The sequence below is a fragment of the Nuphar pumila genome, chromosome 15 (genome assembly GCF_984573655.1).
Source record: "Nuphar pumila chromosome 15, dmNupPumi1.hap1.1, whole genome shotgun sequence".
Classification (NCBI taxonomy): domain Eukaryota; kingdom Viridiplantae; phylum Streptophyta; class Magnoliopsida; order Nymphaeales; family Nymphaeaceae; genus Nuphar; species Nuphar pumila.
Genome location: NC_143263.1, coordinates 10,099,116 through 10,122,068, shown reverse-complemented (window position 1 = coordinate 10,122,068; position 22,953 = coordinate 10,099,116). Strand labels below are relative to the sequence as shown.

Genomic DNA, 22,953 nt, shown 5'->3' with positions numbered 1-22,953 from the left:
GTCGCTTGTTTCATTCTATTAAAGGAAACGTCTTGTGTGCCTTGCAGAGCACGGCGATTCATTCATTTATTGTTCACGTCATTTCACATCCCGTCAGTTTTCAAAAATCACACAAAAAGAATATTAACAAATAAATAAATTATATTATGCATTGATTAAAAGATGTTTCATTTGCTAGTATCATCGACACGATGTTAGTACATGTAAATGAATGACATATAGAATAACATCAGTAGCGTGTCAAATCCTAAACCCTATACTAATGTTATGCGACGTTTCTTGCAACTAAAGGAATCACTATACATAACAAACTCAAAACTACTAATCGCTATAATTGCTATCACAGGAAGTACAAATCGTGGTAACTGCATAATCGCTATACCTATTAATCACTAAACTAAGTAATCGCTATCACAAAAAATGTTATAAATAATAAACCTTAAACTAGTAATTGCTATACGATTTAGCAAACGTAAGTACAATTAATGGTATCTTCATAATCGCTATACTGAGTAATCGACATATTAAGTAATCACTATCACAAGAAATGCTGAAAGTAATAAACTTTAAGCTAGTAATTGCTATACGATTTAGTAAACGTAAGTACAAATTGTTGTAACTTCCTAAACACTATACATATTAAGCGCTATATAGAGTAATCACTATCACAGGAATCACGATACATAATAAACCCTAAGCCAATAATCGCTATACATAAGTACAAATCATGAAAGAGTTAGTGTCACTTTTGTGTTACACTTATTAAGGAAAAAAATATATAATTACAACAAAGAATGTCAGAATTATAACATAGAATTATCAAGATACACAAATCACATATGTTTATTCACTTGAGCTTGACGACTTAGATAAACATAAAACTCGTCTCTTGCTTGCACTTGTTGGAGTTTCTTTATTCGGTGGCCTCTTCGTTCCCTTAATCTTATATAACCCACTGGTAATCATCTCAACCAGCGACCCAATTTGTTTACTTAAATTTTGCACATCCTTCCGTAACTCCTTATTCACACTCTCCAGCATCGCAAACCTTTGGTCGGACATTACCTTATCTTTTGAAAGTTGTGTTTGCTCCTTATCGTGTACTGCAACAAATAGAATCATAGTATCCGCCAAATGGACACGATGGATGTTACGTCTATGCTAGAGAACGACATGCTTGGGGACAAGAGTGATCTCACTTTCAGGTTGCTTCTCCTTAATCTGTCGATTTCCATGCATGGGTTGCTAGTATTGTTTGAAATAGTTGGGGTCATATTGTCATTCTTTATAATCATATGGTATGGCACAAACACTTCATTTGTTCCAGTTATCCAATTATTTCATGAAGCGTTTGTGCCAATTTACGTTTGTGGCCCCACCACTATTCATCTTCATTTTCAATGCCAAAGGCAATTTTGGTATCGACTGTCCCAAGCCAGCTTGTAGGAGTACTCGACTATCATGCTGCATCTCGGCTTCACATTTGCTAAAGAGCCAAATATCGTAGACAGACAGTCTCGCAGCCTTGGCAACAACCTCATCGTCCTTGTCCTCCCCATCCCCATAAGGTCTTCACACAACCTGTACAATCAAAATTGTGGTTTAGATATAGACATAATTATTCATGCAAAATGTTGAATGCGATAACAATTTGTACTAAATAAGACAAAATGTTGAATGTGATTATTAGTTAAGAATGCTAAACATTACAACGATTTAATGTAATAAAAGTACGATGCAAATGCGATAACAATTTGTACTAAAGAAAATGATATAATGAATGCGATGATTATCTGAGAATGCTAAACATTACAATGCTTTAGGGTAATGAAAATTAGATGCAAAGGCGATGATGATTTGTACAAAGGAAGACAAAATCCTAAAGCGATGATCACTTAAGAATGCTAAATATTACAATGATTTACGCTAATGAGAGTTAGATGCAAATTTGATAACGATTTTTACTAAGGAAAACAAATTCTTAAAGCGGTGATTACTTACGAATATTGAACCATATAACGATTTACACTAATGAAAGTTAGATGCAAAGGAGATAACAATTTGCACTAATGAAGACAAAATCATAAAGTGATGATTACTTAAGAATGCTAAACATTACAACGATTTTAAACCATTTACCTCATTTAATTGCAGCCCATCTAAAATGAATTGAGTATTTTCGCACTTGACATTTATTGAAGCCCACGCACCGATTATGGTAAAACCACAAACCGCAGGGCCACTTTGAGGACGCAAGGCGACAATATGTTCTTAAGTCCTGGCCTACAAAAAATAATATATTAGTAAGACTACGACCTTTAACGAGCTTAGTCCAAAAATACTAAATATGTAATAAACAAATACCTGAACAAATGGCCAAAACCACCCTACGATTTTCGTACCCATACTCGCACGATAAAGTTGACTGTACAAGTGTGAGAGCATAGCCGCACCCCATGCCCAGTTGTCGACTTCATCTAAGTCTTCCAGGAACTGTAGCTACAAGTAACTTATTCTCAAACCATAACAATCGGAAAATAAAGTTAGTCCAAAAAAATAAAGAAGGAAGTCGCTCAACTCTTGGTCAGTTGCTTCAGATGCACATGCAACGGATCGGCCTTCCCATTTATTAGGGAAAAAATAAACTTTCATCGATGAGGAATTGCCTCCACCAGAAATACACTCACGTCATTCCTCCATCGACATTCTTAGAAGGGTCGTGCAATTGTCTCTTGGGTTATAATTTAAATCCCGTGGTAGGACAACACTTTCATGGCACTTAAGACCCGAAATCTGTGCCACATCTTCTAGGGTCATGGTCATCTCAAAACCCCCAAACTGGAACGTGTTTGTCTTATGGTTCCACTTATTGACCATGTGGGTCATGGTGTTTCTACAATTTTCAAAATAATGTTGGTCCAGAAGGCCGCCGAAGTGCATCTTTCGTAATCGATTATTCTGATATTTACTTAACTTTCTGAACCACGATAGAACTACAAGCCACATAAACCACCCTTTCAGTTTTTTACCTGTTGCTCTGCTTCTCTTCTGACCTGCCTGTAACACAAAATATCAAATCATAGTTAATCGCTATACCTAGTAATCGCTATACAGAGTAATCACTATATAAAGTAATCATTATCACATTAATCGTTATCGCAGTAATCGCTATACAGAGTAATCGTTATACATAATAATCATTATACATAGTAATCGCTATATAGAGTAATCACTATAGATAATAATACCTATAACAGTACACCGCGACATACAGTAGTGATTAACGTACCTTGGTCACACTTTTCTCCTCTTCATCCCCTTCCTTTCTTTGCTTTTGTACTTCTTCGTTCCTTCTGTCCTTCAGGACCATCGTATGCTTTTCCCTTTTTTTCCTTCTCTTCCTCGTCATGCTTCTTTCTTTCTCTTTTCTTCTCTTCCTCGTCCTCCTTCTCCTTAGTTTATCTTTCCTTCTCTTTCCCGTCCGCCTTCTCCTTCCTTTGTCTTTCCTTTTCTTCCTCGTTTTCCTTCTCCTTCCTTTGCCTTTGCCTTTCCCTCTCTTCTTCGTTCTCCTTCTCTTTTCTGTCTTTCCTTCTCTTCCTTGTTCGCCTTCTCCTTCTCATTCCTTTGCCTTTCCTTTTCTTCCTCATCCTGATGCTTCTTCCTTTGCCTTTCTGCTTTCATCTTCATCATTTGACTTTCCTTCTCTTCTTCCTCCATCTTCTTCAATTGCCTTTCTCTTTCCTCCTTATTCTTTTTTTGCCTTTCTCTCTCCTTCGCCTCCTTCGTTTGCCTTATCCTCTTTTGTTGTGCTAAAAACTCTTTCTTCATCTTTTGCCTATCCTTCTCTTCCTCCTCCTTCAATTGCCTTTCTCTCTCCTCTTGCTTCTTCCTTTGTCTTTCCTTCTCTTCCCCATCCTCCTTCTCCTTCCTCTGCTTTTTCATCTCCTCTACCTCCTTCTTTTGCCTTCGCCTCTCCTCCTTCTCCTTATTCTTCATTTGCTTTTCCCTCTCCTCCTCCTCCTCCTCCTTTTGCCTTCGCTTCTCTTCCTCCTTCTCCTTATTATTCCTTTGCTTTCCCCTATCCTCCACCTCCTCATTCCTTTGCCTTGGTTTCCTTTGCTTTTTTTTCATTATCCTCCTCCTTCCTTTCATTTTGCTTCTCTTCGTCATCTTTCTTCTTCTTTTTCATCATTGAATTACTATCTTCAATATCTGACGAATTAGGCTTCGCTCTATACTTTACCAGCAATTGCTCCCTTTCTTTATCATTCTCAATCTTTATTAATCTGTAGTACGCTTCTACTTGCTCATACAAGGCATACTCTTGGACGATTTTGTCAAGAGTTTTTCCCGCTGACGACGAAGCGTTTCTTCTCTTAGGAATGTAAGCCATTGGTTACCTGCACAACACAAAAACTTACCGAGATAGAAAAGGGTGATCCAGCGAAAGAAGATGAAGCGTTAGAATTTTTGTGGAACAATTAGGGGGAAATATTGCGAAGAACTCCTTTTATAGCCGAGTAGTTTAATGCTTATGGGACCCGCCAAAGATTTTTTGTTAGTTCATGTTTTTGAGTCTTATAATAAAAGATTTTAAAATGACATCATTGTTAGCTACAAAGATCTGCCTTTGTTGCAAAAATATTGTCATAGTATAACGTAATTGGATGATCAAATATCATACAAATCGATATAAAAATTACTATTGATAGCTTATAAATTGATATACAAAATCAGGATAGAAATCAATATTTAAATCAAGTCAATATCATAAATCGATATTAAGAATCAAAACATTTTAAATCGATATGAAAATTCCTATTGATATCTTAAAAATTGATATTTAGAATCACAAAAATGTCTTAAAACAATATTAAGAATCAAAACAATATCTTAAATCGATATTAAGAATCAACATAGAAATCGATATTAAGATTCATAACAATATCTTAAATCAATTTGAAAATTCGTGTTGATATCTTTAAAATCGATATTTTGAATCAGAACAATATCTTAAATTGACATTAGGAATCAAAACAACATCTTAAATCAATATGTAAATTCCTATTGATATCTTAACAATCAATATTTATAATCAAAACAGTATCTTCAAGCGATATTAAGAATAAAAAATATCTTAAATCCATATTAAGAATCAACATAGAAATCAATATTAAGATTCAAAACAATATCATAAATCGATTTGAAAAATCGAATTGATATCTTAAAATTGATATTTAGAATCAAAATAATATCTTAAATCAATATTAATAATCAAAACAATATCTTAAATCGATATACAAAATCACAATAGAAATCGATATTATGTTGAATTGCCGTATCAATGATTAATATATTATGCGATATGTATATCAATGTGTAAGATAGTAGGTATTTTCTAGTATCGATTTTTAAGATGATATACAAAATTTTGCTTGATACTGATTGTCCTTTCGCGAATTAATTTTACGAGCTTTGTATAAGTGAACATGTCCTACCGTGATTTATACAATGACTAATTCATAAAAGGTCGAAAGGAAAATACAATAAAAAAATCGACATGATGTTTAGGCATAGTAAACTATAAATCGAGTTAACTTCAACGATACATTACAATCACATTCATTTACAAAATATATGAGTGTTGCACATTCTTTGCTTCTCATGCAAATATCCTCAGCTGAACACTCTTTGCTTTCAGAGTGTTGCACATTCTTTGCTTTCAGAGATCCTCTAATGTTATCACTTCTGGCACAGAGTTCATATTCTGGGTAGCAAGAGCTCTAGAGAGGTATATATGTGATCGACACATAAAATCATTTTGCATCAAAAAATGAGCGCACTCTTGAGAATATGCTTTACAAACACCAGCTCAGGCACTGTCTCCTTGAAGGAACCGATTCTATGTGCATATTTGTCATGAAGTATATCGAACGTAGGCAGATATTTTTCCAACTACGAATTACAGTTTGCGAACAATGGAGGGTCCAACAGTAGGAATAGATCAAATAGATGAACATCAACATCACCCCTGTCTATCATGCAGAATATTTGTGCTTGCTCCGTTATGTCGACAACAATTGAAGATGATTATAGTCATTGTATTCTGCGTAAGCTTCGATATACTTCACAACAAATATGCCATAGTCATATGTGTCATGAATATATCGATGTATACACAAAAGATAACAATCATAATCATCATCGAAGATTATACAGATCTTTCCTCACAACGTGAAACAACTACGTTATCAGCATTAAAACACATCTATCAAGCATAGGTAAAAGGAACACAAAAGAACAAAGAAGAAAGAAAATTACAAGAGAGAAGAATAAGAAGAAGAATACGAAGGAGAAAAAAGAAGAAGAAGTTGCGCTGCCGCAGAAAAGAGAAAGAGAGGTTAAATAGATTAGGGTTTTAGACATGGACAATAGGTCAAGTAGGGTTTTACATAGAATAGGGTTTTACACAGATCTATATTAGGGTTTTACATAGAATAGGGTTTTACACACATATACACAAATTGACACAACGTTTAGACTTAGTAAAGTACAAATCGATTTACAACTTGATAACTATTAAAAAGTTGTAAATCACTATCACTATTATATAGAAGAAGTGTTCTATCATGATCTGTACAGCAACAAACATTAAGTTAAAGTTGAAAATCATTATCACTGTTTTATAGAAGAAGTGTTATATCAAGATCTGTACAGTAGCGAACCTAAATCGGAAATGATTTGTCTTATCGCGATTTGTGTTTACCAGCTTTGTCTATGTGAACGATATCCTATCATGATTTGCTTTTACGAGGGTTTTCTACGTGAACGATATGTCGTATCACGATTTACCTAATGACTGATTCATAAAAGGTGGAAAAAAATAGTTGTAAATAAATTGACACAATGTTTAGACTTACTAAAGAACAAATCGACACAATGTCTAGGGTTTAGGGTTTAGGATTTAGGGTTTAAGGTTTATGTTGTAGGGATTGGGGTTTATGGTTTAGGGTTTAGGGTTTATGATTTAGGGTTTAGGGTTTAGGTTTTAGGGTTTATGGTTCAGGGTTTCGAGTTTAGGGGTTTTGGTTTAGGGTCAGGGTTTAGGGTTTAGGGGTTATGGTTTAGGGTTAGGGTTTAGGGTTTAGGGTTTAGTAATATATTTAGGGTTTAGGGTTTAGTAATATATTAAGGGTTTAGGGTTTATGTTGTAGGGATTGGGATTTAGGGTTTATGATTTAAGGTTTAGGGTTTAGGGTTTATCATTTAGGGTTTAGGTTTTAGGGTTTACGGTTTTGGGTTTATGATTTAAGGTTTAGGGTTTAGGGTTTATGATTTAGGGTTTAGGGTTTAGGGTTTAGGTTTTAGGGTTTACGGTTTAGGGTTTATGGTTTAAGGTTCAGGGTTTTGGGTTTAGGGGTTATGGTTTAGGGTCAGGGTTTAGGGTTTAGGGTTAGGGTTTACGGTTTAGTAATATATTTAGGGTTTAGGGTTTAAGGTTTACGGTTTAGTAATATATTAAGGGTTTAGGGTTTATGTTGTAGGGATTGAGGTTTAGGGTTTATGATTTAAGGTTTAGGGTTTAGGGTTCAGGGTTTCAAGTTTAGGGGTTATGGTTTAGTGTTAGTGTTAGTGTTTAGGGTTTAGGGTTAGGGTTAGGGTTTAGGATCACATGAATCGCTATCATCAACAATTATAATTCGCTATTGCATCAAACATATAAATCATCCCTGAATTAAATGTACAAATCGTTGCTTCAAACTTACAAATTGATGTATAAATCACACCTTTCATAGGTACATATCGTTGTAACATTTGGGATTCAACAGTAAACCTCGTTGTACGATTTATCAAACTTGAGTACAAATCTTGGTAACTTTATATATAATAAATCGCTACTGCGTTAAATATATAAATTGTTGTTGCTTTAAATGTATAAATTATAAATTGTGTCAATTTGGCTTTATTACCAAAATATGTGTCATTCATTTGTAAAAGAAACATTGTTTCACATCCCGCTCGTTGTCAAAAATTGATATGCCTTGTGAGGCGTGTATTCCGCTTGACGATTTATGAGATTTACGCAATGACGTCTATGTTGACCACAATGATTTGCTTTTGTATAGAAAATATTAGAATAGTATAACGCAAATCACGGTTGTAGTAATATACTATTGATTTGAGAGATATTGTTTTGTTTGTTAATATCGATTTGTTAGCTATTATGCTGAATTTTCGTATCGATTTATAATATATTATGTGATATGTATATCAAGTTTTCATTCTCCTCCTCCTTCTTCCTTTGCTTTTCCTTGTCTTCGTCATCCTTTTTCTTCTTCATCATCTTTAGTTCTTCCTCATTCTTCTTCGTTTGATTTTCATCTTCAATATCTGATGGATCAGGCGTCGCGATTTGTATTTTTGATTTATGAAGTTATCACGATTGTTGTTGTCCAGGGTTTGTGAGGCATAACAGTAATTACGTTTATCATATCAATTTGTAATATGAATAAGCGATTATGCTGAATTGTCGTATCAACTTGTAGTATATTATGTGATATGTACATTGATTTGTGTGTTCAAATCGTTGCTCAGTTAGCAATTTCTATTAAAATCGTTGCACATTATTTGAAGTATGAATCATTGTAAATAGATATTATGTGTTTGCTAGTGTCAATTAATATGATATTTGTCATATGAATTGCGTCAAAACATGCTAATACTATAAATCATTACTTTTATTGGCATGGTAAATAATAACTCGAAGATCATTACAAATAACTGAATCACCTTTCCTTTGGCAGGGTCAACCCATTCTTTGTAAAGATCTTCAATTATTTCTCTTCGATGACTATGTACAACCACCAATTGAAACAATATTGAACGTAATAAACATATGAGAAACTATATCGATTTGAATGGTGCAGTGGGCTGCCATTAGAAATGAACTCATTTGCTTGCAAAGGATATGTGGGATCTACCAGCTGCAGAATAGAACTTGTGTAGAAGAACATGGAGCTACCAGCTGCAGAATATACTTTTGCATCTGCTCTTGTTGATTTAATATCGGATGGATCCTCAGTTGCACGACAAAGGGTGATCCGAAAACAGACGATGGTAAAAGGTGGTCCGACAGCAGACGACGGTAAAAAGTGCTTCGGCAACAGACGGCGGCAAAGGGTGCTCCTCCGGAAGTGTAAGGGTGATTTGGAATAGAGAGGGCAACATATTTCAAGGTTGAGACTCTTCAAGCAGAGGTGTTGACTACTTAGGGCGAAAACAAAAGGTTATCCTCCATTTTCTGGTTGGAGGAGATTTGGGTACATTACTAGAAACGTCTCAAAGATGAGAGATACGAAATCGAGGGATCTGGGTATGGTTAGATGTATCAAAGATGAAATATAAAGGGTTTTAGTCAAAGATGAGGAGATTAAGGAGAGAAGGAAAGATTATTTTGATAAGCTATTTAATGGAAGTCATGCTCAGGATCTTGGAGACTTCTCCATTCCTTTTTATGAGATGAATCGTGACTTCATGCGCAAGATTCAAAAGAAAGAAATTGCAGAGGCTTTGAAGAAAATGAAATCAAGAAGGGCAGTTGGCCCAGATGGTATACCTATTGAGGCTTGAAAATACTTGGGTGAGAAAAGTTTAGAATGGTTGACAAATCTTTTTAACAAGATTTGGCAGACAAATAAGATACCTAATGAGTGGAGAAATAGTACTTTGGTGCCTTTATATAAGAATAAGGGTGATATATAAGATTGTGCAAACTATCATGGTATAAAACTCATGAGTCATACTATGAAACTTTGGGAGAGGGTGATTGAGTATAGGTTGAGGAAGGTTGTCATGATATCGGAGAATCAATTTGGTTTTATGCCTGGAAGATCAACTATGGAAGGTATACATCTTCTTAGACAACTTATTGAGAGATATAGAGAGAGGAACAAAGATTTGCATATGGTTTTTATTGATTTGGAGAAGGCATACGATAAAGTACCTAGGGATGTTCTCTGGTGGACAATGATGAAGAAAGGTGTTTCTCTCAAGTACATTAGTATAATTAAAGATATGTACGAAGGAGTAGTAACCAATGTCTGCACTTATGGAGGGGTGACAACCAATTTTCCTATAACGGTTGGGTTACCTCAAGAATCTGCATTAATCCCTTTCCTATTTGCTATAGTAATGGATGAGCTTACATGATCAATTCAAGAAAATGTGCCGTGGTGTATGTTGTTTGCTGATGATATTGTTTTGATTGATGAGTTTAGAGCTGGGGTTAATGCTAAGTTAGAATTATGGAGACAAACATTGGAAGCAAGAGGTTTTAAGTTGAGTAAGAGTAAGACAGAATATATGGAATGTCGGTTTAGTAAGCAACGAAGCAGTGATGGGAGTGTAGTGAAGCTTGGTGAGCAAGAAATACTGGTGAATGTCTGTTTCAAATATTTGGGATCTATCATTCAAAAGTATGGAGAAATTGATGGAGATGTAAATCATAGGATAAAGGTTGAGTGGATGAAACAAAAAAATGCAACTGGAGTGTTGTGCGATCGTAGAATGCCATTGCGGTTGAAGGGAAAGTTTTATAGGACGACAATTAGGCCCGCTTTACTATATGGTACAGAATGTTGGGCAGCCAAGAGACATCATATTCAAAAAATAAGTGTAGCTGAGATGCGTATACTTAGATGGATGCGTGAAAATACAATAAAAGATAAGATTCAAAATGAGGAGATACGTAAGAAGGTAGGCGTTGCATCCATTGAAAATAAGATGAGAGAGAATCGTTTACGGTGGTTTGGACATATTCGGCAAAGGCCTAATGATGCTTCAGTTAGAAGGATGGAGAAATGGGAAAATATATTAGTAAAAAGAGGTCGGGGTAGGCCTAAGAAGACTTGGATGAAGATGATAGAAAATGATATGAATGCTTTGAACCTCACTGAGGACATGGCATTGGATAGAAATGATTGGAGGAGAAGGATTCATGTGAAAGACCCAGAATGATTTTCTTTTTTGGTTCATATCGTCGACCCCAATTGTTTTGGGATGAAGGTGTTGTTGTTGTTGTTGTACTAGAAACACCGTTTCATGGCGCCAATGGCGGGAAAGGATACTTAAGTCTTTGCAAACATGCCGAACTTCGATGCTAAATGATGCAGACACACACGGGGAAACGAACCCCACGTGCATACATATGTGGCGCTCATTCAGACCGAGAACACGCACCTGCGTGTTCCGGGGGGAAACATATAACCTGCTTCGGTGAGAGTCAAGAAGGCTGAGAAGTTAATGGAATGGAGCGTACCCGTTAGAGTTGTGTTTGAAAGATCGATCTGGACGACACCCCTTTTATTATCATCACAGACAGACTATACCGAACCAATTACCACATGGGTCACTATTGGTAGAGTTGATGTGCAGGGACCATGAATTCAGGTTGGGATGGTGAGACTTGAGACCGTCCCTAAACTGGATAAGTGCTTCAGCTTGGGATCGCAGTTGTTGTGGATGACCCACGTCTTTGGACAGCAAGAGTGTCCAATATTGCATAAAGAGAACTACAAGAGCGAACAATTTCCCTCTCCCCATGATTGAGCCACTTAGCAGTGCAAGAACCCCTTCTCACTCGATCTGTGAGTGAGAGTATAAATAGTTGGGGAAGCATTGGTGGGTGGTGCAGATCCATTTGGACCATCATGTGGGTCCATACGAGCCACTCAGCAGTCCCTCTAGTACTTTATTAATTTGGGTTCATACCTGAACTTGTGGCTTACAATTTCCTTGTTGATAAATGACTTTACAACTTCCTAGTTGACCAAGCCAAACCATTGAAGACTTTTAAAGGAGCCCAACCACCATCAACTGCACTATTAAAGCCAAACCATTGAAAACTTACCAAACATAGCATTACCATCCACTTAGGGCATCAATTGCTCTGAAAAATGTTGTGCGACCAGTCTAAGTGTCGTGGTGTTTGGGATGCCGTCCATCACAAGAACGAACAGCATCAAAAGGACTTCTGACGTACTACAGATAGGGGTGCCCCTGACCTTATCCTCTTTCACCCTATGTGAGGGTTTCTAATATCACCTAAAATTTATGTCAGAGTAGTAACATGGATGCAATGTGATAAACAATAAGACACGAGGATACTTATCCTTCTAATCTTTTAAACAATAAAAACTATTAAATTTTTGATATTTTAAAGTTTAAGAATATTTTTTATTAATTAACTAAAAATATGAAAGTATTGTTGGTATATACCTATTAAAGTTGTTTCAGCATAAAATTGTGTCTGACTTGTCACACTAAAAATGTCATGCCACTGTGGCATATCTATCCCAGCGTTACCTGATTAAAATAAGCTGATTATGCACTCATTTATATACAAATATGACCCACTTTATAGTAATTTTATAGTTATAATCAATGTAATATTGTATTTTATAAAAAACAAATTGATTAGTTCTTATTAGTTTTGAAAATGTTATTAAAGAAGTAAAGTTTTTCAAAATTTAACAAGATTCTCGATGCATACTCTCTCTCTCTCTCTCTCTCTCTCTCTCTCTATCTATCTATATATATATATATATATATATATATATATATATATATATATATATATATATATATATATATATATATATTGTTGTAGTATTTGCTCATGCCGACATTACCTACAAATGAGTTTTCTTTTTCATTTATTTGTTTTTTTTTGTTGCTTTTCATTTAACTTACCTTACAGACGTGATTTACATGTTTAGTTTAGAAATCGGCTCTTAGATCATCCGATTACAACATCTAGGCACGATAAGATGTTCACTCACGGGATAGTTCATTCTTTGGCAGATCAAAATTTAAAGAAGAGAGGATTTTACCTTAAGTAGATGTATCTTATGTATGTGTAGTGAGGATAATATTGTGCATCTATTTTGTTATTCAATGGTATGTGACATTTTCCATCCAATGAACTAGGTAGGCTGAAAAGTTCAAGGCAGTTAATTACTTATTGCTCAACTTATAAAGAAAAAAAATGTAAGAAATTGAGCTTTGCTTGGAGATGTTAGTTGTTCATTACAATGTGATGCATTTGGATTGTAAGGAATAATAGGGACTTCAAAGAAAATTTTTGTTCAGTCATGCAAGTTGAAAATCGTATTAAATCTGAACTTAAAGTGGCTTTCAATTTGAAATTGATTTTTTTTCAAAGTCTGGGATTGCTTTCTGTGTATAAATGTTCTGATCAAATTTAGCTTGTTCTTATGAAGAGTGATTCCTCATCACTCTTTCTTTGTATGCGCTACTTTCAATCAATATAAACCTGATATTTTTCTTGAAAAAAAAATATAGATTTTCTGAAAAATAAGACACAAGGAGATAGAAGTTTTTAATTACCAAATTAAAAAATAATGTGGTATTGTCTTTACTGGTCATGGTATATATATATTTACAAGGAGAGAGAGAGAGAGAGAGCTTGGACCACCCAGCCTTTACCCTGCCGATTGGACCAACATCTATAAAATATTTAATCAATAGTATGAAAAGAATAACAAATAGCCAATAAATAAAGAACTGGTACAAAATCAAAGAACTTGTTTGAGTACGCCCATAAGAATCAATGAAAAAAACCACCAACAAAATTAAGAAACATGAAAACTGCTTGATCCTAGACACAAATATGTAATCCCAAGAAGGAAACTAGAATAATACCTAATTGTCCATGGGCTTCTATGTTTAAGACGAAGGCCAATCATAAACTTAAAATTAACTTGATATTGAGCATTATAAATCAATGAGACTCTACGGGCAGAATCCATTTTCCCTTCTTATCATACTTCATTTTCCCTTTTCCATCATATTCCTACCCAAGATATAAAAAGACAATTTAAGGGATTTAATTTTTTGCATCATTCATTCAAAAAATCAGATTAAAATGCAAAACCCCTAAAAAATAATTTTGATTTAGGAAACCCTAACTCCATTTTCTCCTAAAAGATCCCAAACACTAACCCGATTTAGCAAACCCAAAAGCCCTAAGGGGTTCTGATTTTTTTAACAGAACCCCTGTGAAATCAGAACCCCAACTTCCCTTTCTCAGTCAAGGGGTTATGTTTTTTTAAGAGTTTTGGGAGTAACCCTAGAGAGAGAAAGCAACGGATACACTTGACGCAGGTGGGGAGGAGCTGCGATTCTGGCGTCGATGGATCCAAGGTTGAGTAGAGAGAGAGAGAGAGAGAGAGAGAGAGAGAGAGAAGGGGGCCTAAGCAAGAGTAACACTCTCCCCATTCATAGAAGGAAAGGCCTCCCAAACACATGGTTTTCGGATTGATTTCAGCCGTTTATTTTTTTTTATCTAGATCTCATCGTCTAGACTATAGAAAACTTGTGGGGCCCATCTAAGATAAAAAGAATACATCCATGCTGTTTTGGGCTGCACTAACCTTTGACCTGAATCACACTCCAAAAGATTTATGAATCTCAATGTACTTTTCAATATTAGGTAAGCACATGTTTGAGTTTATGTTTGTAAAACCACATATTTTGAGACGCAAGGAGTTTGGTGTAGTGGAATGGGGCCTAGACTGTTAGATGGACAGTCTAGGTTCAAATCTCATGGGCATCACCCCGCCTAAGCTGAAGCTTGGTGACTCTCTGGGGTCAAGGGGTAAGCCCTCAGAGTTTTATGCCGACATGGATAGAGACCCTAGTACAGCAGGCTCAGCCAGCATGGTTAGGTCTCCATGCCTGGGGCAGTTCCTACGAGTAAAATTTTAAAAAAAAAAACATATTTTGTATGGGTGCCCAAACCAAAAGCAAGATTAGGTGATATCGTAAGTCGACCTGGGATTCATAGACCGAGAACAGATTTTTTACTTTGTTTTGAGTGGCAAACCAAGTTTTTTACCATAAAATATGATTTCATAGTTATTTGAGTGCCACCAATTAAACCAAGCTCTCTCTCTCTCTCTCTCTCTCTCTCTCTCTCTCTCTCTCTCTCTCTCTCTCTCAGTGAGTGAGAATTTAAATAGTTGGGGTTGGGGGAGGCAAGGGAGTCAATTCATTGGTGGGTGGTGCATATCCAATAGGACCATCATGTGGGTCCATCATATGCATGATCATAGAAGTTGGCACAAATATAATATCGGAAGGACATGATGTAAAGCGGAGGAAAAGAAAAACATATCGTCTTTGTAATATAATTTATATTACATGCAGGTATGCATTTAAACTTTTAGGCATTCAATTATGTTTTACTGACTAGATTCCGAGCTCAATTCAAGTATTTGGGTACAGACACGAAGTTGATTAAAGACGACTTTGCACAAAGAAACAAAAGAACCATTAAATGACCAAGACCCAGACCCAGACCCAGACCAAGCCAAACCATTGAAGAAGACATTTAAAGGAGCTTGCATTTAATTATCTCTTGGAGGATTGTTCCAGTGATCTGAGTTTGCATAGACTTAGCTGACTTTATTAACAGCATAAGGTAAAATATGAGAGAGAGAGGGGGGGAGGGGGTATTAACAAATCTGTCCAATTACCTTGGCCCATTGTCCAGCCCTATAGAGAGCACCTACTAAAAGAGTGGGAGATGTAGACAGGGGTGTTCCCACTATTATAATATAAATTTCTTTTGAGAAACCATGAGGTTGTGAGACATCGAAAAATAGTTTTAATCCCATGTAAAAAATGTAAGACTTCCATATCCTTAACAACCAAGGCTTGATTCAAATTCCAAAATAAGTTTCCGACGGGGGCTCCAATCATCTGGTAGGAGCAGTTTGTGCAAGTCACCATGTGATATGATATTGTAAGTTCGAACCCCACTCGTATATGCAATAAAGTTTCACTGTCATAGGGGCTCACATGAAAATACCAACCAAATGAGTTGTCCCTATGGAGAGAAATTTCAGCACTGGCTTTGGAGAAGTTGACCAGACCATTAGGTCCTATACGATATACATTGCTATAAAGCCTGACACCAGCTCAAGTGAAATAAGAAAAAAAATGGTCACAGGATAATGGAAAGAGAGGATCGATTTTGACAGAGATCGACAATTGGCTCAAATGGCTTTTCAAGTCAATAATTAAGTTTGGCTTAAGGAGGTCAAGTCATGATCCCTTGTCTCTTTTTGTTATCACTCCTTGTTCATTCATGCTACCCCAAATATATGGCTGCATTTTCTCTTCTTACTTTTTGAATGTTCAAGAATCTGTTAAAATTGTGTTAAGAATGCGAATCTATTTAATTGGATTTATACTTCAAGATTAAATCTGATTCTACCACCTAATTAAAGCAATTGAGTATGCCAAAACCAGATCACTCTCTACTTCATGCACCCCCCTTCTATTTTAAATACTTTATTTATGATACTTAATACCTGATTAGAAGTAAGCTGATTATGCACTCGATTATATAAAATATGACCAACTTTATAGTTATAATCAATGTAATATTATATTTTATAAAAATACAAAGTTTATAAATTGTTATTAGTTATGATAATGTTAGTAAAGAAGTAAAGTTTTTCAAAACTTAACAATATTGTTCATGGATATTCTCAATATTTGTACGTTTGCATCACACACACATTATATATATATAGAGAGAGAGAGACTTAGATTCATAATGATTGTAACTTGGTGTTTACTTCAAATTACATACATATGATGTATGTGTAATACATTAGTTTGAGACAGAATTTTTCTACCACTAATTAGTGATGGATTTTGAGACAGAATTGTTCCGTCGCTAAGTTCGTCCCTAATTCCAATTTTAGGGATGACTCATTTTCTCTAGCTAGTCCATCACAAATTTGTGATGGTTTATTTCTGTCATAAATTTTTGTCGCTAATTAACATTTTTCCTATAGTGTATGTTATAATGCATCATGCCAATGTAATAACAATTCATGCATAAATTGAAATATTGCAATGATTTCATTCTTGATCTTTTATTTTTCTTTTCTTGTCCTGAAGGTACACTCATAGGTTTCTAACTCTGATTCAACTAATCCAATGAGGTATCTATTATGCCATATATTCTATTAGCCTCATCAATTAAAAGAATCTGCAAACTCCCACAGGGAGTGGTCCACGATCGAGAGAATCTCCTAATTGTTTAGTACAAAATCAATTCAAACTCTGCAGAGATTCAAGACATATCATGTAGGATACGAGGTAGTCTAGCCTCCTACGACAGAAAACTGAGGACCCAAAAAGATGCCATGCTCTCCATAGATTCATCTGTAGGGGGATGAGGTTAAATCGCATCCCCCATTATGGGGAGGGTGAGTCTTATCCTCACCCACCATGAGTGAGCCCTCATGGTGAGTTTCCCTGTCTTACTGAACAATGAGATTAAGAGAGAGTTTGAAAGAGCAAGGGAGAGGGAGGAAGTTGTCGGAATTCCGCCGATGGCCACCGGAGGTAAACCCTCTCCCTGTTTTCTTTTTTCTTGTTGTCTTTCTGTTTTTTGAGAGCCATCGTATTTGAAATGAGAGTCGTCAGCCATGGTTGCCGGTGCGTTTGAATAGAAGAGGCCGGCAACCATGGTTGTTTTTCAGAAAGAGAGAGAGAGAGAGGGTGTGGAAGCTGGCAATCTGAGGTAAATGATGCTCCAATTGATAATTCTTATTTTTAATAATATTTGCCTTCAAAATAGAAGGCACATTGAGGGTCAAACTGTCAAGAAACTTTCACTTTCGCCATAGAAACTTGTGTTCTAGTTCGCATGCCCCCCCCCCCCCAAAAAAAAAAAAGATAAAGCCTGAACTCCATTTGCAAAACGGTGTGGAGCTCAACTTTCAGTGATAAGAGCATGTAAGATAAGTGGCGACCCAATTTGAAGGATGAGAGAGAGAGAGAGCCAAAAACAAGCATCGACATTAAAGATAAAAAGTCAACATAGTTGAGCCCAAGAACACCGAAGAACAGGCCCGAAAGCCAAAGAAACAAAACCAAAAACAGAAAAGCAGAGCAAAAGGCAATGGCTGATCAGCCCGATTCAAGAGGAAAACGAGGAGTCAGAAAGCTCTGAAGGTGAGGGATCGAGAAACGTAAAATACAGTGCACATCACATTCACTGTCTTCCATGTACATGTAGGGATATGCTCATGGCTTACCTTGGCTTGGCTCATCACGAGCTAGAGCTGAGGTGTCTTCGCTTGGCTAATGACGAACTGGAGCTAGGCTATAACATAAATATTCCAAGCTTGTAGGGATGCAAACGATTTGGATCCAGAATATCTAAATACATGGAGATTCAAATCGAATTCAGATTGGAACAGCCATAAATTACAAAAAAACCCATCTTGGATCCGACCCATTTGCATACCTAAGCTTGGCTCATTTGCCAGCACTTTCATCTTGAGACGACCAATTCATCATAGCGCTGTCTAAAAGCTATGCTGTTTCAATAGGCCAAGCTTGGCTCATTTACCCATATATGAGTTGATTGCTATAATAGTATTTGAAAAGTGTGAAGTACTCCAAAAGAAATATCTATGATAGATCGATATGGACAGTGCAAGATCAATGTCCAACACTAAGTACAAAACAGGCTACCCCAATGGTATTGTGCAATAGTGTTTTTCAAACTTGCAATAGAATGGAACTACATGTGCATGAACTGGGACAGTTGGTTCACAAGTTTATTGAAAATGAAGGCTCTCATGCAGGTAGTAGTGGCAGACTTTTCGCAGAAAGTTGCTGTGAAACATCACGCATAGTGGGCCGAGTCTTTGGATTCACTTGTATGCACATGAGCGCGAGTGTTGCTGCATGGGTCACTTTCTCTGCAACTTCACCCACTGGGGGCAAAATGCGCTGATCCAAAATATCTCCAACCCTTAATTCTTGTTGATTTAATATGGATGATATGAGTTCTCCCGGATGTTGTCCCATTAAGACCTCAAGTGCCACCACCCCAAAGCTGTAGACATCACATTTCTCCGTTATGCGCATGGTATATGCGATCTCTGCAAAAGCAAACATCATCTTTGATTAATGAATAAATACATTCTTATCATATTACTTTTGCTTTAATTACATTTTGATGATGGCTATCAGTATGAAAACATGGGTTTTAAACCCTGCAGCTGTTGTTACATGCAAATGCTAAATGGTTAGAACCATGTTTAGTCGAGGCGTGTGGTTCGGTGATCAGGCCCGACACACAAAACACAGAAAATCACTAATGTAAATGCAATCTTCTGTGTAAAATGCAAACACAGAAAGTTGCTACCAGCGTTAGCGATTTTCTTTGTAAAACGCAAAAAATTGCTACATTAATATCGATTTTCTAGACAAAATACTTGGGCCCAATCACGGGATCTGCTCCCTTTCTTAGTCTGTGTGAGCAGATCCAGTGCTCTGACTTACCGAGGGGAGCCATGCAGTGGTTGCCCCCTTCCATAAAAGGAGGCGGGGGTTGGGGGGGCACTGCACATTTGTGATGCCTGAGCACCCTCCATCTTTCCCATATACCTAGGGGTGTCAACGGGTCGGGTTTACTCAGACCCGACGTGGATCAAACGCTATAGGGTCCGGGTATAGTGACAAATAAGAAGACCTAATTAAGATTCGGGTCTAATACATGGACCCAAGTATAGTTTATGAAATTTTATACCAAACCCGGGCCTAACCCAAGTTCCGATTAAGATCTGCAAATTTTCAATGTAAAAATGATAAAAAAAATATCATTTAGTTCATATCATGTTCAAGTATGGTTTCTCTTATAGTAGACCTGATTAGACCCGTTGGGTTTGGACCTGTTACCATACCTGAAAATCTAGTCCAAGTCTGGTTCCACCTGGGTCCAAACCAAACCCGACCCGTTGACACCCTTACATATACCAAGTTGTGGGGCCCAACAACAAAAAGAGTAGTAGTTCGGGAGTCTGGAAGGGTTGGATTAAATTACTTGATGATTTCCTATAGGCGATCCCGCTTAAAATAGGCAATGGGGGGGCATACATCTTTTTGTTAAGACCTATGGTTTGAGGATATTATTCTTCAAGATAATTATGAAGCTCTATACTAGATGGTGAGTAACAAGCAAGGTCCTGTGAGCTCCTAAGCAGTCTAATAATGGAGAATTTATGATGGCTTCGTGTTACAATATGCTCGGTCCCCCATGTTACCAGATAAGGCTCGTTGGGATAACGCTCTTTCAATAAGACGTTCACTCACAACAAGGTGGTTGATTCTTTGAAACAAGTTACTAACGGATCAAAAATTAAAGCATAGTGGATTCCACCTTCCAAGTCTAGCGTATGTGTAATCGGTGATAGGACGTGTTTTTTAATCAGCCTTGCTGAAGTAAATAAATAATATTGAAATACATACCTGGTGCAATGTAGCCATAGGTTCCTGCAGGCCTGGTCCTGTGAGATGTGTCAGTCTTCAGCAGCCTTGCAATTCCAAAATCAGAGATGCAAGGTTCAAAATCTGAGTGGAGCAGAATGTTGTTGCTGGAGATGTCACGATGGACGATTGGTTCCAAGTGATCATGGTGCATGTAGGCTAAGGCATGGGCAACATTTTTTATAATATTCACCCTCTTAGCCCAGTCTAATTCGACAGCTCGTTCATCACAACATAACATGCTTGCCAAGCTTCCCCTTTCAACATACTCGTATACCAAAAACATGTTTTTAACATGCCAACAGAATCCATGTAACTTTACTATACTCCGATGACGAATTTCCAATAATGTTCTGATCTCATTTATGAAACTTTCATGATTGATCATATCATCTCCTTCAGATTGATCAACTTTCTTAACAGCCAAAGTTTGACCTGTTTTAAGGTTTGCCCTGTAAACCGTCCCAAACCCTCCTCTTCCAATGATATACTTGTCCTCGAAATTCTCTGTGGCCTTTATGATATCCTCATAAACAAGTCTTCTATCATAACTCCATATGGAAAACAAGCCCTCATCATTATTCTCTCTTGGGTAGCTTCCTTCTTTCTTAATATGAGATCTACAACATTTGGCATAAATCCAAATGCTAACAAGCACAAGTACACTTGCAACAGAAAAAAGAACTATCTTGAGCACTCGAAGAAATCTTGTTTTCTTTCGATCATTCATGTCTATGAAAGACTTGCAAGGATGTAAGCCTTGTTTGGCTTCTCCACATAGACCATGGTTTCCTTCAAATGCCTCTGGTGGAGCCTGCAAGAACGCTTTGTTGCTTGGTAGAGGACCTTCGAGGTCATTATACGAGAGATCAATTGAGGTCAAACTGACCATTCCATCCAAAGATGAGGGAATTACACCTGCGAGTCTATTATGAGAGAGGTTGAAGTTCATCAGGTTTCTTAGTTTCCCCAACTGTGCGGGTATTTGTCCACTAAGTGCATTCCCGCTAAGGTCTAATGAAATTTGTAGAGATGCTAGATTCCCAATTTGAAATGGAATTGTTCCACTTAACTCATTGTGACTCAGATTCACACTGATTAATATGGCACAACTTCCAAGTTGTTGTGGTATGTCTCCACTAAGATTATTCATTGACAAATCAAGCAATTGTAGCATGACTAACCTTCCTATCTCAGGTGGTATTCTCCCAGAAAATCGGTTGTTGCTCAAGTTCAACTTAGATAGCGATTTCAATGCACCTACTTGTGCAGGAATTTCACCATTCAAAAAATTGGAAGAAAGTTGTAGCTCCTGTAGCTGTGCCATATGCACAATTGATGATGGAATGATACCAGTTAAATGATTGCTAGAGATATCCAAGTGTGTGAGATTGTGACATCCTCCCCAATCTGATGACAGCTCACCAAAGAATTGGTTGTCATTCAAATCAACATATGCTAGGCTTGGAAGAGCTCCAAAAGCTTCTGTTATGTTATACCTGATTTGGTTCCCATTCAATCTCAACCTCCATAAGCTTTTGCAATTTGTTAATCCACTCGGTCCAAGCCCAGAAAACTTGTTGTCCAAAGCAACAAATCTATATAGCCGCCCACCATTGCAGATTTCTGCTGGTATGGATCCTGACATATGATTATTATTTAATTGAAGAATTTGAAGGTTCAAAAGGTTTCCTATTTCAATGGGGATGGGTCCAGTCAAATTGTTTTTATCGAGATACAAATTCTCAAGATTGGACAAATTTCCTATAGAGGCAGGTATTAGACCAGTAAGAGAGTTAGTAGATAACCCTAAATTAGTGAGACGCTTCAAGTTTCCTATTTCTGGAGGGATGGGTCCAGTCAAATTGTTTTCATCAAAGTACAAAGTCACAAGATTGGATAAGTTTCCTATAGAGGCAGGTATTAGACCAGTAAGAGAGTTACTAGATAACTCTAAATCAGTGAGACGCTTCAAGTTTCTTATTTCTGGAGGGATGCGTCCAATCAAATTGTTGTAATAAAAGTACAAAGTCACAAGATTGGATAAGTTTCCTATAGAGGCAGGTATTAGACCAGAAAGAGAATTACTATATAACTCTAAATCAGTGAGACGCTTCAAGTTTCCTATTTCTGGAGGGATGGGTCCAGTCAAATGGTTGTGAGAAAGGTATAATATCTGAAGATTGGACAATTTTCCTATAGAAGCGGGTATTGTACCGGTAAAAAGGTTATCAGACAATTGTAAATCAGTGAGGGTATTGAGGTTTCCTATTATAGGTGGGATGAACCCGGTCAAGTTGTTTCCCAAAAGGTATAGAATGGTGAGATTTGAAAGTTCTCCTATCAAAGTAGGGATGGAACCTACGAGGAAGTTGTTAGAGAGATCTAGTTTTTGCAGGTTCTTGACTTTTCCTATCTCCTCAGGGATTGTTCCAGTGATTTGATTGCCACTTAGTTTAAGGACAGTGAGATTTTTCCAGATGGTGAAAAAGTTGGGAAGCAACTCTCCACCAATCATGTTGTGAGCCATTCGGAGCATAGAAATGTGGGTGAGGTTGGCAAGAGAATGTG

General features: G+C 36.8%; 1 protein-coding gene across 1 annotated transcript; it reads right to left on the bottom strand.

The window, feature by feature from the left end:
* Positions 1 to 18,501: 18,501 nt before the first annotated feature.
* LOC149814444 (MDIS1-interacting receptor like kinase 2-like) lies at positions 18,502 to 22,506 on the bottom strand. The gene is made up of 2 exons (XM_089988801.1): positions 20,365 to 22,506; positions 18,502 to 18,995 (listed from the first exon to the last, which is right to left on the bottom strand). Exons 1-2 carry the CDS (start codon positions 22,028 to 22,030, stop codon positions 18,688 to 18,690), a joined length of 1,974 nt encoding a protein of 657 aa, XP_089844927.1. The 5' UTR covers positions 22,031 to 22,506; the 3' UTR covers positions 18,502 to 18,687.
* Positions 22,507 to 22,953: the final 447 nt, after the last annotated feature.

Coding starts and splice junctions, on each gene's coding strand:
- LOC149814444 (XM_089988801.1), bottom strand. CDS start 22,030: ATGTCAGGATCCATACCAGCAGAAATCTGCAATGGTGGGCGGCTATAT. Junction 18,996..20,364: donor CTATGGCTACATTGCACCAG/GTATGTATTTCA, acceptor TTGCTTTTGCAG/AGATCGCATATACCATGCGC.